Source organism: Thamnophis sirtalis, unplaced genomic scaffold (genome assembly GCF_051295495.1).
Source record: "Thamnophis sirtalis isolate CommonGarterSnake01/CBP01778 unplaced genomic scaffold, rThaSir2_p1.2 scaffold_1, whole genome shotgun sequence".
Lineage (NCBI taxonomy): Eukaryota > Metazoa > Chordata > Lepidosauria > Squamata > Natricidae > Thamnophis > Thamnophis sirtalis.
In genome coordinates this window covers 169158204-169171964 of record NW_028261381.1, presented here as the reverse complement: position 1 = coordinate 169171964, position 13761 = coordinate 169158204, and the positions used below count along the sequence as shown (strand labels likewise).

At 46.1% G+C, this 13761-nt stretch overlaps 2 protein-coding genes and 1 long non-coding RNA gene across 5 annotated transcripts in view; 2 read left to right on the top strand and 1 right to left on the bottom strand.

The window, feature by feature from the left end:
- TMEM59L (transmembrane protein 59 like) overlaps positions 1-1236 on the top strand; it is a 59057-nt gene extending 57821 nt beyond the window's left edge. The window contains exon 10 of the mRNA XM_087703264.1: positions 1155-1236. The gene's annotated coding sequence lies outside the window, so the exon portion shown is untranslated. The remainder of the gene's footprint in view (positions 1-1154) is intronic.
- On the bottom strand, positions 1061-9415 carry LOC148049834 (uncharacterized). Its single transcript, XR_015695265.1, has 2 exons — positions 9094-9415; positions 1061-1238 (listed from the first exon to the last, which is right to left on the bottom strand). It is a non-coding gene; the product is annotated as an uncharacterized LOC148049834 (long non-coding RNA).
- The window catches only part of KLHL26 (kelch like family member 26), a 36529-nt gene continuing 30528 nt past the window's right edge, over positions 7761-13761 (top strand). For all 3 annotated transcript variants that reach the window (XM_087703262.1, XM_087703260.1, XM_087703261.1), the window contains exon 1: positions 7761-7929. In XM_087703262.1, coding sequence (XP_087559388.1) covers positions 7859-7929 — 71 coding nt within the window. In that variant the 5' untranslated portion in view covers positions 7761-7858. The remainder of the gene's footprint in view (positions 7930-13761) is intronic.

Below are 13761 nucleotides of genomic sequence, written 5' to 3'. Positions count from 1 at the left end.
TGTGAGGGACCCCCAACTGAGCATGAGTGAGGGACCCCCACCTGCGCATGTGTGAGCGACCCCCAACTGAGCATGTGTGAGGGACACTCCACCTGCACATGTGTGAGGGACCCCCACCTGCGCATGCGTGAGGGACCCCCACCTGCGATGCGTGAGAGACCCCCACCTGCGATGCGTGAGGGACCCCCACCTGCGATGCGTGAGGGACCCCCACCTGCGCATGCGTGAAGGACCCCACCTGCGCATGTGCAAGGGATCCCTGCGGGGGGGGATTTTGCTCTCCCCAGGCGTTCTTGAAACCTGGGGAGGGCAAAAATGGCCTCCAATGGCCTAACTGGGAGGCGAAAAATCAAGTGGCCGGCACATGCATGCGCGCCGGAGCTGAGAGCTACTGAGGGCTGCCATGCCAGCAAATATGGCTATGCGTGCCACCTGTGGCACGCATGCCATAGGTTCGCCAACCTGGATCTAGACTCTTCTTAGAAACCGCCAGTGATGAAACCCCTACGACTTCTGAAGGCAACTTCTGTTCCACTGGTTAATTGTCCTCACTGTTAGGAACTTTCTCCTTCATTCCAGGTCTTTGATCATCTTAGTGTTTCTAAGTCACTACATGAATGGCTGTGAGTCAGGGATTACCTGTAGGTCACACTGACACTCTCTTGGCAACGACCCACAGAGAAAACCCTGTTCCAATAGGTGAGCCTGTGTTAGCTTCAGCCCAGCCAAAGCACCACCCACGCACACAGCAGCAGCACCAACTGTGTCATCCAAACACCATCAGAGATGGGGACCAACAAAACAAAGTAAATGAGGGAGATCTCCCCCTCTTCCCCTCCTCCCCCTTTCCTGGCATTTGTTGGCTGTCAGGTGAGCATTCGTGTGACTGCCTTGTTTTTAGAGTCCCTTTGACACCTGCACATTGGAAGACCAGCCCGGAACATCCCGTCCCATATTTGTATGTGATGAATAAACAGGAGGGTGTGTTTGTGAAGGGGTGCGGGGCTGGGGGAGGCATTTTGTGCTTGCAACAGAAGCTGCGAGAAGAAATTACTACGTATGTAAGAAAACCTGCTTATGTGGCCGTACAGTTGCAAACTCTCGGGAATCACCTGTCCAGATGACTAATAAAACAGTGATTAATGCATCCTCAGGTCAGCGTCGACTCTTAGCAACCACCGAGAGAGATTTTCTGCAGTTGATCTGTCTTCAGGCTGCTGCTTCAGGTGTGCCCGTCACTGCTGAAATGGAGCCCATTCAGGTGATTCAAAATAAATAAGGACTATTGAGCATCTGTGAGAAAATATGTTAATAAAATGGGAAAATACCGTAATCCCACTAAATGCAGATTAGTTGATGGTAATCTAAGAATAGATAATATAACTGTAATATTAATATTAATAAAAGTAAAGGTTCCCTTGCACATATGCGCTAGTCGTTCCTGACTCTAGGGGGCGTTACTCATCTCTGTTTCAAAGCTGAAGAGCCAGCGCTGTCCGAAGAAGTCTCCGTGGTCATGTGTTCGGTACGACTAAACGCCGAAAGCGCACGGAACACTGTTACCTTCCCACCAAAAGTGGTTCCTATTTTTCTACTTGCAGTTTTTATGTGCTTTCAAACTGCTAGGTTGGCAGAAACTGGGACAAGTAACGGGAGCACATTCTGTTATACGGCGCCAGGGATTCGAACCACCGAACTGCCGACCTTTCTGATCAACAAGCTCAGCATCTTAGCCATTGATCCACCGCGGCCCTATATTAATATTTGTCAGCCTCTGCTTTGCTGTTGCTTCGGCTGCCATGAAACGGGGAGGGAGGGCATGGTAATTGGGGGGGGGTTATCTCACACCTGACACTTGGGAGAATTATGATTGGACTGTAACTGTGATGCCACGGGGTGGGGAATGGGTTATTCTATATATCAATCGCTTTCGCGCCTAAATAATCAGACTTCGCTTTGATCATTCATAATTAGTAAAAGTACACTTGATTTCTACTCATGGAATCTTGTGGTCTTCTTTCCTAATTATCTAATGGACAATATTAATAGTATGTTAAAATATATTGTACTCCGGTGATGGATTGAATATTTTTAATAACTGGTGTTATTAGTAATCCCACACATTTGGAACATTGAAGCTTTGGTGGAATAATGAATGATTTCCATAATATTGAAGGACAATACCTAGTAAAAGGATAAAAAATATAGGGCAGAAAGAAATGTTATTTATGTTTAAATGAATTAATATGGAAATGTAAAAGGAATAAGAAATAAGACAAATATTGTTGAAGTTAAGACGATAAGAATTTCACATACTTTTTGTATTATTATTGTTAATGTTGTCTAAAAAAGATTTGACACGGTCAATGCGATGTCCACAAATTATGTATGTTTATTACTGGGGGGAATTTTTTTTTAAAAAAAGCACCCATGTGATTGACTGGTTCACAAAACATACTAAAGGCAAGGATCGGATTTCCAAAACACAAATTAAAAACCACTTCAGCGTAGACTTAAATTTATAGGCTGCTCAACTCCGTCCCAATTCTGGGTGGTCTATAAATTTAGTCTAGTATGCAATAAGATCTTAACCTACCCAGGGAAGGGAAGAACCATCAGCTTAGCAAATTTATTGTTGTGACCACAATTTATAAGCGATAGTATGCCATTAAAATACAATGCAGCAGAATAGTAAAAGAGTAAAGTGAAAAAATTAAAGCATGCTAGGGATATGACTCACTGGGGAAGAGCCTAATGCTGGGAACGATTTGAGGGCAAAAGAAGAAGAAGGGGACGACAGAGAATGAGGTGGCTGGATGGAGTCACCAAAGCAGTCAGCATGAGCTTAAATGGACTCCAGAGGATGGTAGAGGACAGGAAGGCCTGGAGGAACGTTGTCCATGAGGTCACGATGGGGTCGGACACAACTTCGCAGCTAACAACAAAGTGTATGAAGGTTAAAATAAGACAAAGCCAGACCTATAACTAAGAACTTTAGCATTTCTTTCTAACTTTACATATCAGAAGAGCAAACACGGCAACGGTTGCTAACACTTGGAAACAACATTTGCATGGAGCTAGTTCAACTCTTGGGAGTCCACCGAGCATAAATCATTTGGCTTTAATCTCATTGTGCATGGGGCAATGGAAGACATAATGAATGAATAATATCCTTCACTTGAGCAAGACCTCATCAAAAATGTTGATGGTTGAACTGCGGTGGGTTCATATTAAAATCACTGTTTCTCAACCTTGGGAGACGCTTAAGACGTGTGGACTTTAACTCCCAGAATTCCCCAGCCAGCCATGCTGGCTGGGGGATTCTGGGAGTTGAAGTCCACATGTCTTAAAAGGTTCCCCATTATTGAATAGAATAGAATAACAGAGTTGGAAGGAGCCTTGGAGGTCTTCTAGTCCAACCCTCTGCTCAGGCAGGAAACCTTATACCACTTGAGACAAATGATTAGATATTAGTAGATAGGAGCATTCAGGTTCTTCATTACAGTAGCAATAGATGCATCCTGGAAAGATTGCAGGGTCAAGCTGAGCAGGGGTCTCCAACCCCCGGGGGCTGAGGCCTACTTGAATTTGGGTCACAGGAGAAATGGACAAGCATGCATGCGAAGCTCCATTCACGCGAATGCAGGGTACTTGTGCTCATGCACACAGCTCCACTTGTGCAAGTGGAGGGTGCAAGTGCACACACCGCTTGCAAAATTGAGCTGTGTGCGTACAGGTGTGACTACTACTTAAATGTACACACACACACCAGCACCAGGCTGCCGTGTTGGAAATGTTGTGTGGACCACTGCTGTAGAGGGCCCATTAATATGAGTTGTTGCTGACTTGATGTACATAATTAAATCCATCGTCAAGCTAGATATTATATAGGTGGTGCAAAGTGGCCTAGAGGGGGAGCTCTTGCCTCACAATCAGGAGTGTGAGTTCGATCTTAGGTAGGTATTTCTCTCTCTGGGCCCAATGGGTATATATCTGAACAAAACTCCGCACCGATGACGGGAAGGGCATCTGGCCAGTAAACACTTGGCTCCATTCAGTTGCCCAGACTTCACCCCACAAGGGATTATGCGGTTAAAAGATGATGATGAAGCTAGATATTAGCAGACATGGAAACAGATTAAGGGTGGATACTGGGAAGAAGTATACATAACCACCAGTAAAATAGGCTGCCTCGCAAAGCAGTGTGCCTTGCTTCATTGCAGGTTTTTGAAGAGAACCTATGTCTGAAATGCTTCAGCAGATCTTGAATCATTTAGGAACTTGGACTGGATGATTCTGAGTTTCTTCCAACTCTGTGCTTTTATTTTTCTATTATTCATAAGGCTGAGACCTAGATAAAGCCAGCCTGGAATACATATTTATGCAAATTAAGGTTTCAGGAACGTGGTTTTTTTCCCCAAGATCTGCAAGATGATGGGCATGAACTAGTGATCTAAGCCCCATTCCTTCTGTCATGCATTGAATCATAAATATATAAAGGTAAAGGTTCCCCTGGCACATATGTGCTAGTTGTTCCTGACTCTAGGGGGTGGTGCTCATCTCCATTTCAAAGCCGAAGAGCGAGCGCTGTTGGAAGACGTCTCTGTGGTCATGTGGCCGGCTGAAGGCGCATGGAACGCTGTTACCTTCCCACCAAAGGTGGTTCCCTATTTTTCTACTTGCATTTTTTACGTGCTTTCATAACTGCTAGGGTGGCAGAAGCTGGGACAAGTAACGGGAGCTCACTCTGTTACACGGCGCTAGGGATTCAAACTGCCAACCTTTCTGATCGACAAGCTAAGTGTCTTAGCCACTGAGCCACCACGTCCTTCTCATAAATACATACAAACCGTCATAAGTACATGCCAATTGCTGAGCATCTGACTTTTGACCATGCGACCAGGGGATGCCGCAATGGCCATGAAGTGTGAAAAAATAGTCCTAAGTCATTTTTTTCCCCAGTGCTCGTCACTTTCAATGGTCACTAAACAAACAGTTGTACGTTGAGGACGGTTCCACCACAAAAGCGCGTCGGACAAAATCGCGCTCGACAAAATCGCGCTGTGACGTCATCACAGCGCGACGAAAAAGTTCGAAAAATGTAAAAATAAAGCGAAAACCTTACCCTAAGCCCCCCAAACCTAACCCTAAACCTAACTCTTAACCTAACCCTAAACCTAACCCTAAACCTAACCGTTAAAGTAACGAAAAACCTAACGCTAACCCTTAACCTAACGCTAACGCTAACGCTCTAAAGCTAACCCTAACCCTTAACCTAACCCTAACCCTAACCCTAACCCTTACCTTTATGTGAATCGGCTTGCTTTAATTTAATTTTTATTAATTTTTATTTGAATTTTTCGATCTTTTTCGTCGCGCTGTGATGACGTCAAAGGCGCGATTTTGTCGATCGCGCTTTTGCCGTCCGCGCTTTTGACGGGTCACGGTTGAGGACTACCTGTAGCCCTCTTCTCTCATTTGGCTAGCAGAACTGTGTTGGGAGTTATGCTGGCTTGAAAACTGCCCGCTGCATTCCACAGCCCATTGTAGCATCATTGGCACATGTTTATGTTTCATCAGAGCTTGCCATCTGTGGGAAGAATATGATTAGCTCACAAGCTTCTGGTTTGTGTAATGATCAGACCACAAACCCACACAGGACAGGATTCAACAAAATAACAAGAGCATTGCAAAAGGAGCAATGCTTTGATTATTGTATCAGAGCAGCGCACGGAATTACGATTAAGAAGCAACTTGTAGTTCAGTTATTGATGAGTAGAAGACTAACAGCATTGGAAAGTCCCAGGTCCAGCCTCCATTCACCGATCGGTTTGCTGCTTTGCCTGGCTTGGTATAGTAAATAAAACAATAATATGGCTGGTTTTGGTTTTGGGTGAGGGCAGTACATGCCAATTGCCAACCAATCTCTTTATAATCCATAAGTTTATAGGTTCAATGACAGATAAGCACAGCCAAAGAGTAATACCCATGTCTATTCTAGAGGGTGGGACTCACAGCGGAAAAAGTCTTAAGGGTATGATCCAGTGGTGGGTTTCAATTTTTTTTAGAACCTCTTCTGTAGGTGTGGCCTGCTTTGTGGGCGTGGCTTGCCAACCATGCGACTGGGTGGGCGTGGCCAACTTGTAAAATGTGGTGAAACTCACTTAACACTCTTGCTTAGCAACCAAAATGTTACCTCAGACACTCTGGCATTTGAAGCACACAAGTCTTAAAGCTGTCAAGTTACAAGATCTTTGCACCCCCAACCCTTTAGAGAAAAAAACCCCCAGGGGTGTTCAAACTTGACAGCTTTAAGACTTGTGGACTTCAACTCCCAGAATTCCTCCTCTCGCTCTTCACGTTGATGATGTGCGGATGGGCGGCAGGAGGGAGCTGGAACCGGTTCTAAACGGCACTGTAGATTTGTGGAACCTCTTCTATAGAAGAGGTTAGAACTGGCAGGAACCCACCCCTGGTAAGATCCAATGGAACCTCCTTAACAGACGAGATCTGTATTATATCCCTCATGATAAAATGGGTAGATGTAAGAGGGTAGACCTGCAGATAAGTTATGGTGGTGCAGTGGTCAAAATGCAGTATTGCAGGCTAATTCAGTTCCCTGCCGGCAGTTCAATTCTGACTGGCTCAAGGTTGACAGCTTTCCATCCTTCTGAGGTTGTTAAAATGAGGACCCAGATGGTTGGGGGCAACTCTGTAAATCATTTAAGAGTAAAGCACTGTGAACTATATATAAGTCTCACGACGGAGTGATTCACTTAATAACCATGGCAGAAAAGACTGTAAAATCAGATGCAATCCACTTAACAACTGCTTTGCCCAGCAATGGAAATTCTGGTTTCAATTGTGGTTATAAGCCAAGGACTACCACTTATTGGTGGCTCAGCGGCTCAGACTCTGAGCTTGTTGATCAGAAAGGTCGGGAGTTCGAATCCCTAGTGCGGTGTAACAGAGCGAGCTCCCGTCACTTGTCCCAACTTCTGCCAACCTAGCAGTTTGAAAGCATGTAAAAAATTCCAAGTAGAAGAATAGGACCACCTTTGGTGGGAAGGTAACAACGTTTGAGCGCCTTGAGTCATCTCAATAAGAGATGTTTAAGCTGTTTATCTATGCCACAGTTATATCATGTCTCTCTCTACCTGTCCATACCATCACCCATATATACATTTATGAATGCACACAGATGCCGGCCAGGTAACCATGGAGACGTCTTCAGACGTTCGGCGTTAGAAACGAGTCGGGGAAGGATACTAGCACATATGTGCGAGGGGAACCTTTACCTTTAAGCCCAAAGTGGCTTCTCCGGGTCGAATCCACCAATGCGCTTGCCAGGATTGTGCAAACCCAACCAAAGCTGGCGCCGTGTGAACGCAGCCGGGGAGGGGAGCGGGGTCTACGCCTACCCAGCGGCTCAAGGAGCCCCCCCGGTGAGGCGCAGCGCTGCAACTTCCGAGGCGGCTGCAGAAAGCGCAACCGAGGCCCCCCCTTGGCGCCCTCTCGCCCCGGGACGCGTTATCTTCACGCCGCTTCAAAATAATAACAATAATAATAATAAACCATTTCCTCCCGCTTTATTCTTTCTTTCTTGGAATATAGAGGGAGCCTCCTATCCCCCCCACCCCCGCTTTCCAAGGGGTGTCCCCGCTTTATTGCTTTTGCGCGCGCGGGAAGCTTCTCTTCTCCGGACGCTCGCGCGCCCTGCGCTTTGGGGACGCGCCGAGCGCCCTCTGGGTCCGTCTCTCCCGCGCCCTGTCCGGCCCTGCCCTTCCCCTTCCCGGCGTCCCACTTCGGCCGAGTCCCGGCTGGGGCGGCCTCCAAGCAAGCGGAAGGCGGCGGGAACATGGCGGAGCCCGGCGGGGCCGAAACCTTCGCCGAGCGACCGTCCACGCCGAGCGGCAGCAGTCACAGCAGGTGAGGACCGGAGGAAGGACGAATCCCCTCCTGCCTCCCCTCCCCCCCCGCAACCGTCTCTAGTCCCACCTCCTTGGGGAGGGGGGGAGGGGGCACACCTTCTCCTTCCCCCCCCCCAGCTCTGCCCCACACGGGACCCCGCTCCTCCCCCCCCCACGACGGAGCGCCCTGCGTAGCTTCTCGCTGCCCAGAGGACGACGCGGTGCCCTCTTTCTCCCGCCCCGCAGCTGTTTTGCATTTTTATTTTGATTGCGCTTCTCGGGTTTCTGACCCACCTCTGGAAACTGGGCGGGGCTCTTGCCAGGAGGCTGTCGGAGTGTGTGTGTGTGTGTGTTGGGGTGGGGTGGGGGGTACCCCAATGTACTGTAATGGCACGCCAGGTTTAATTAACCAGGTTACCTCATTAGCCCGTTTTCTACCTTTGCACAGGGTAAGGAACCGTTTACCCACCTGCTGGCTGTGCACGCCAGGCTGAACTAGGATACAGCCCAGCATAATTAAAGCTAAATTCTATTCAATTCTATTTCTTATTCTATTCTATTCTATTCTATTCCTTATTCTGTTCAATTCTATTTCTTATTCTATTCTAGTCTATTCTATATTCTATTCTATTCCTTATTCTGTTCAATTCTATTTCTTATTCTATTCTAGTCTATTCCTTATTCTAGTCTATTCCTTATTCTATTCCTTATTCTATTCTATTCTATTCCTTAGTCTAGTCTATTCCTTAGTCTAGTCTAATCTATTTCTTATTTTATTCTATTCTATTTCTATTCTATTCCTTTATTCTATTCCTTATTCTGTTCAATTCTATTTCTTATTCTATTCTATTCCCTATTCTGTTCTATTCCTTATTCTATTCTATTCCTTATTCTGTTCTATTCCTTATTCTATTCTATTCCTTATTCTATTCTATTCTATTCCTTATTCTATTCTATTCCTTAGTCTAGTCTAAGCTATTTCTTATTTTATTCTATTCTATTTCTATTCTATTCCTTATTCTATTCTATTCCTTATTCTGTTCAATTCTATTTCTTATTCTATTCAATTCTACTTCTTATTCTATTCTATTTCTTATTCTATTCTATTCCGTAGTCTAGTCTAATCTATTTCTTATTCTATTTCTATTCTGCTGTGCAAATGCATGATGACTGACCTGGTTACTTAGGTTGTGTGAACGTGGGCAGTGTAATCCTGGGTTAGGCTGGATCATCTTCCCCAGCTTCATGGTTCCACATTCTTCTCCTTCTGTGTCCATCTGTCAATGTGTGATGAAGTCCAGATTTGCCTGTGTAGGGATCCGTCAGGCTGGTGATGATGGGAGGTGTAGTCCATCACATCTTAAAAGTGACTTGGGAGTCTGGGTTTTTCTTTCCACCCCATAGTTGCTCTATAGAAAGATTTTTCCTCCTTTTAATGCCCTGTGATGGTCCTCGGCTCTTCCCCACTCCTCATTTTGCCTTATGAAGGTGGTTTCCCCTCACCTTTTGGTGCAGTCACCTTTGTTGCTGAATGACAATCCCCAGCTATCCCAACTAGTGTGACCCAACATCTGGAGAGCTGCAGGTTGCTTTCACCACAAAATTTTGATCACCCTTGCTAAATCAACCCAACTCTTTGCTGCTGTCCGGTGGTTATGCCAATTTCTATAACCCAAAGCAGTGCCTCTCAACCTTTTCTTTACCACGGACCCCCTTTAAATATCTTTTGTGACCACGGACCATGGCCACGGAATCAAATCATAATATTTCTTCAAGCTTTTGTGGACCCCCTGTGATGACACCACAGCCCCTCAGGGCTTTGAGAACCACTGACCACTGAGCTAGTGGTGGAGCTCTTGGTATCCTCTGTGCTTAGTTGTTTGCTTCTAGACATTTCTTTACCCAACTAGGTACGGTAACATCATCAGTGCTAGCAGGGCCGGATTTAGATGAAAACGTGGCACGACAAAACCGCGGTCCACTAAAGCGCGCCCAATTAAAGCGCGTACCTGACGTCATCAGCAGCGCGACAAATACCACCGCGGAGAAAAAAGGGCGCTTTAAAAAGTGCTTTTAAAGCAAGCCGATTCACATAAAGGTAAGGGTTAGGTTTAGGGTTAAGGGTTAGGGTTAGGTTAAGGGTTAGGTTTAGGTTTAGGGTTACATTAAGCTTTAGGGTTAGGTTTAGGGTTAGGTTAAGGGTTAGGTTAAGGGTTAGGGTTAGGGTTAGGTTTAGGGTTAGGTTTGGGGGGGGTTAGGGTAAAGTTTTCGCGTTAATTTTAACTTTACCGCTCACAGCGTGATGTTTTCGTCGCGCTGTGATGACGTCAGGTACGCGCTTTCGTCGAGCGCGCTTTAGTCTACCGCGGTTTTGTGGTGGAACCGATGAAAAGAGGCCCTAGGCTATTCCACTTATGAGGCCCTTTCACCTCCCATTTTTAAGTTTGTAAATTACACGAGGGACAATAAAATACATCATTACTGTGATATATCAATATATATCAATATATATATAGCTGGCCTCCCAACGGAGGGCGGCTCTGCTCTGTGGCAAAGGCAGCGAGGCCAGCCGCCTCCCCTGCTGCGCTCAGCTGCCCAGCTCGGCCCCCTCGCCCTCACCTGCCTGGCCGCTGGTGGGCTCCGCGTCGACGGGGCGGCTACAGGGAACAGCCGTGCCTCTCGCCTGACCGCCGGTGCCAGGAATGTGGGCGGGCTCCCCAACTGCCGCGGCGCTGGAACGATCTTAACCAATACATTTTTATGTTTGTGTATTAGTCATATGAGTAGAATTTCTCCTTATTTTCGGTTCAGTGTTTTAGTGTTCACTGTTTTTAGAATAGTGTAATTTTAATTTTGCTAACAATTTGAATGTAGGCCCCTCTTGATCTTGAGGCCCTAGGCTGAAGCCTAGTTAGCCTATAGGAAAATCTGGCCCTGAGTGCTAGTAAGTGTGGGGTTTGCTCCCTGTTTATATCCAGTAGCTTCTATATAAACAGGGAGCCAGTCTGGTCTAGGGGCTAAGGCAAATGGCTAGAAACCAAGGGACTGTGAGTTCTAGTCCTGCCTTAGGCATGAAATCCAGCTGGGTGACTTTGGCCCAGCCATTCTCTCAGGCCAACCTACCACACAGGATTGTTGCTGTGGGGAAAATAGGAGGAGGAAGGAGTATTCCGCATGTTTACTGCCTTGAGTTATTTATAGAGTAATAAAAATAATAATAAAGTTGGGCGATGAAACATCTGCAAGAAAGCAACCAAGCTCAGACTACACAGCTCAATCCTCAGCTATGGAAAAATACGGTGGTCCTAACCAAGTTAAAACATTCTAACTTATTTGACTACTGCCATAAAACACCTCCAGGTATTTTGTGTTGTGGGAAGCCAGTTGCTATGCAGCAGAGATGTCCCTTTCTCTCATTATGTGATCATGTCCCCTGCAGCATTATCTTTCCTGCCCTCTCTTGTTTTTCCTCATATTTCCTATTTTCCTCTCTCTGGGAGGTCCTGGCTGTCCTCGGGCTACATTTTTGTCGCGGGAAGTTAAAGGAGGCTTGCTGGGTAAGAGGAAAAACCAAGTCCGGTTCAGCATGCTGGTCCTATTAGTAGCCAATGAGATGGGTCTGGGGAAGAAACCCACAAGCAGGAGGAATGTTGTAATTCCTCCCAGTCCCATCTAAGTGGAAATGCTAGGCATGACTAGGATCATCAAACATCCATAACTTTTTGGGTTATATCCAGTGGTGAGATTTTTTACTACTGCTTCTGTGGGCGTGGCGTGGTGTGGCTTATGGGCATGGCTTGGTGGGCATGGCAGGGGAAGGATACTGTAAAATCCCCATTCCCTCCCAATCAGCTGGGACTCGGGAGGCAGAGAATAGCGTGACCCGTCAAAACCGCACTTGACTAAACCGCACCCGATTAAACCGCGTCGCTGACATCATCAACAGGGCGACAACAGCCAGCACGGAGAAAGAAGGGCACTTTAAATAGTGCTTTGAAAGCAAGCCGATTCAACTTAAGGTAAGGGTTAGGTTTAGGGTTAGGTTAAGGGTTAGGGTTAGGTTTAGGATTAGGTTTAGGGGGTTAGGTTTAGGTTTAGGGGTTAATTTTAGGTTTGGGGTTTACAGCGTGCTTCTGTCTCCGCGCTGTTGTCGCCCTGTTGATGACATCAGCGACGCGGTTTAGTCGGGCGCGGTTTAGTTGAGTGTGGTTTTGTGGTGGAACCAGAGAATAGATGGGGGTGGGGCCAGTCAGAGGCGGTGTTTACCGGTTCTCTAAACTACTCAAATTTCCGCTACCGATTCTCCGGAACTGGTCAAAACCTGCTGAATACCACTTCTGGTTATATCTAGTTCTTATTTTTTTTAAAAAAACATTCTAGATGAAACTATCATTTCATCTAATGACCTGTGCTCAGTTCCACTGCATTCCCTTTCTTTATGGATTGTAATCTCCTATAATTCTTATTCCCTCCACAAAAGATTCTACAGTTGTCTTCCTTTGATTGCTCCCTTGTCCCCATTATGTTTCCCTGGTTGTAGGTTCTTTCGATAATCTTTTATTAAATTTCTTATTTCCTAGGTGAACTAGAAAATAGATCCCCCGACTCCCAGGTGGAGATTCCTCCCATTTGTTCTTCTCCACCTCATCTCATATTTTCCCTTGAAGATAATTATGTGTTTTTTCCCCATAATTATTCCCTTTATTCTGTTCAGCTTTTTCCCTCTCTCCTATACTCCATTGGCCTGTGATACGTGTTGCAGCGCAGAGCATGTAGATTTCCCTTAGTTTCAGTTTTCACCTAATCTGCTATATTATACACTTTAATTTCCCTATTGGCCTGTATGATTCTTTCCTCCACTGTCTTACATGTGCCCCAATACAGGTAGTCCTTAGCTTATGACCACAATTAAAACTGGAACATCTGTTGTTAAGTAATGCGGTTGGTAAACGAATTTCGCTCAATTCTTTTTGCCATGGTTGTTACGTGAATCCAGCTTTCCACATTGACTTTGCTTAACAGAAGCCAGCTAGAGTTGGAGTTGGAGTTGGAGTTTATTCAATCTGTAGGCCGCCCTATTCCCCGAAGGGACTCAGGGCGGCTGAACAAAGCCAAGGGAGGGGAAATTACAAAAAGTAAGACAAAGACAATCAGACAATACGAACAATTTAAAAGCACAACAGACACAGCAAATTCGAGTAGGGGGGGGGGGGGACTCAACCCCAGGCTTGCTGGGACAGCCAGGTCTTCACGGCCGTCCGGAAGGCCTGAAGGGTGGAGAGGGTCCGAATCTCCACGGGGAGCTCGTTCCGAAGGGCCGGGGCAGCCACAGAGAAGGCCCTCCTCCGAGTAGTCGCCAGCCGACATTGGCTGGCAGATGGAATACAGAGGAGGCCTAATCTGTGGGATCGAATGGGTCTGTGGGAGGTAATCGGCAGAAGGCGGTCTCTCAAGAAAGGTATTAAATGGCAGTCATGTGACCCCAGGTGCGATGATCGTCATAAGTATACACCAGTTGCCAAGCACCCCAATTTTGACCACATTGCCATGGGGATTCTGTGACAGTCATAAATCTGTGTGATTGTAAGTCACAGCACCATTGTAGGTTCAAGCGGTTGTTAAACAAGTGGTCCTAATTCAAGGTATTTTCTTTAGCTTTAGGTGGGAAGTGAACAGAAGAAACGATCCACTTCCCATCCTTGCTTTAGACTTAGAGCTAGTTTGGTCTAGGGGTTAAGGCACCAGGCTTAAAATCATGAAACACCTCACAGGGTTGTTGTGGGGAGGAGAAAGGAGTAGGATACATGTTCACTGCCTAGAGTTATTTATAAAGTAATAAAGGTGGGGTAAA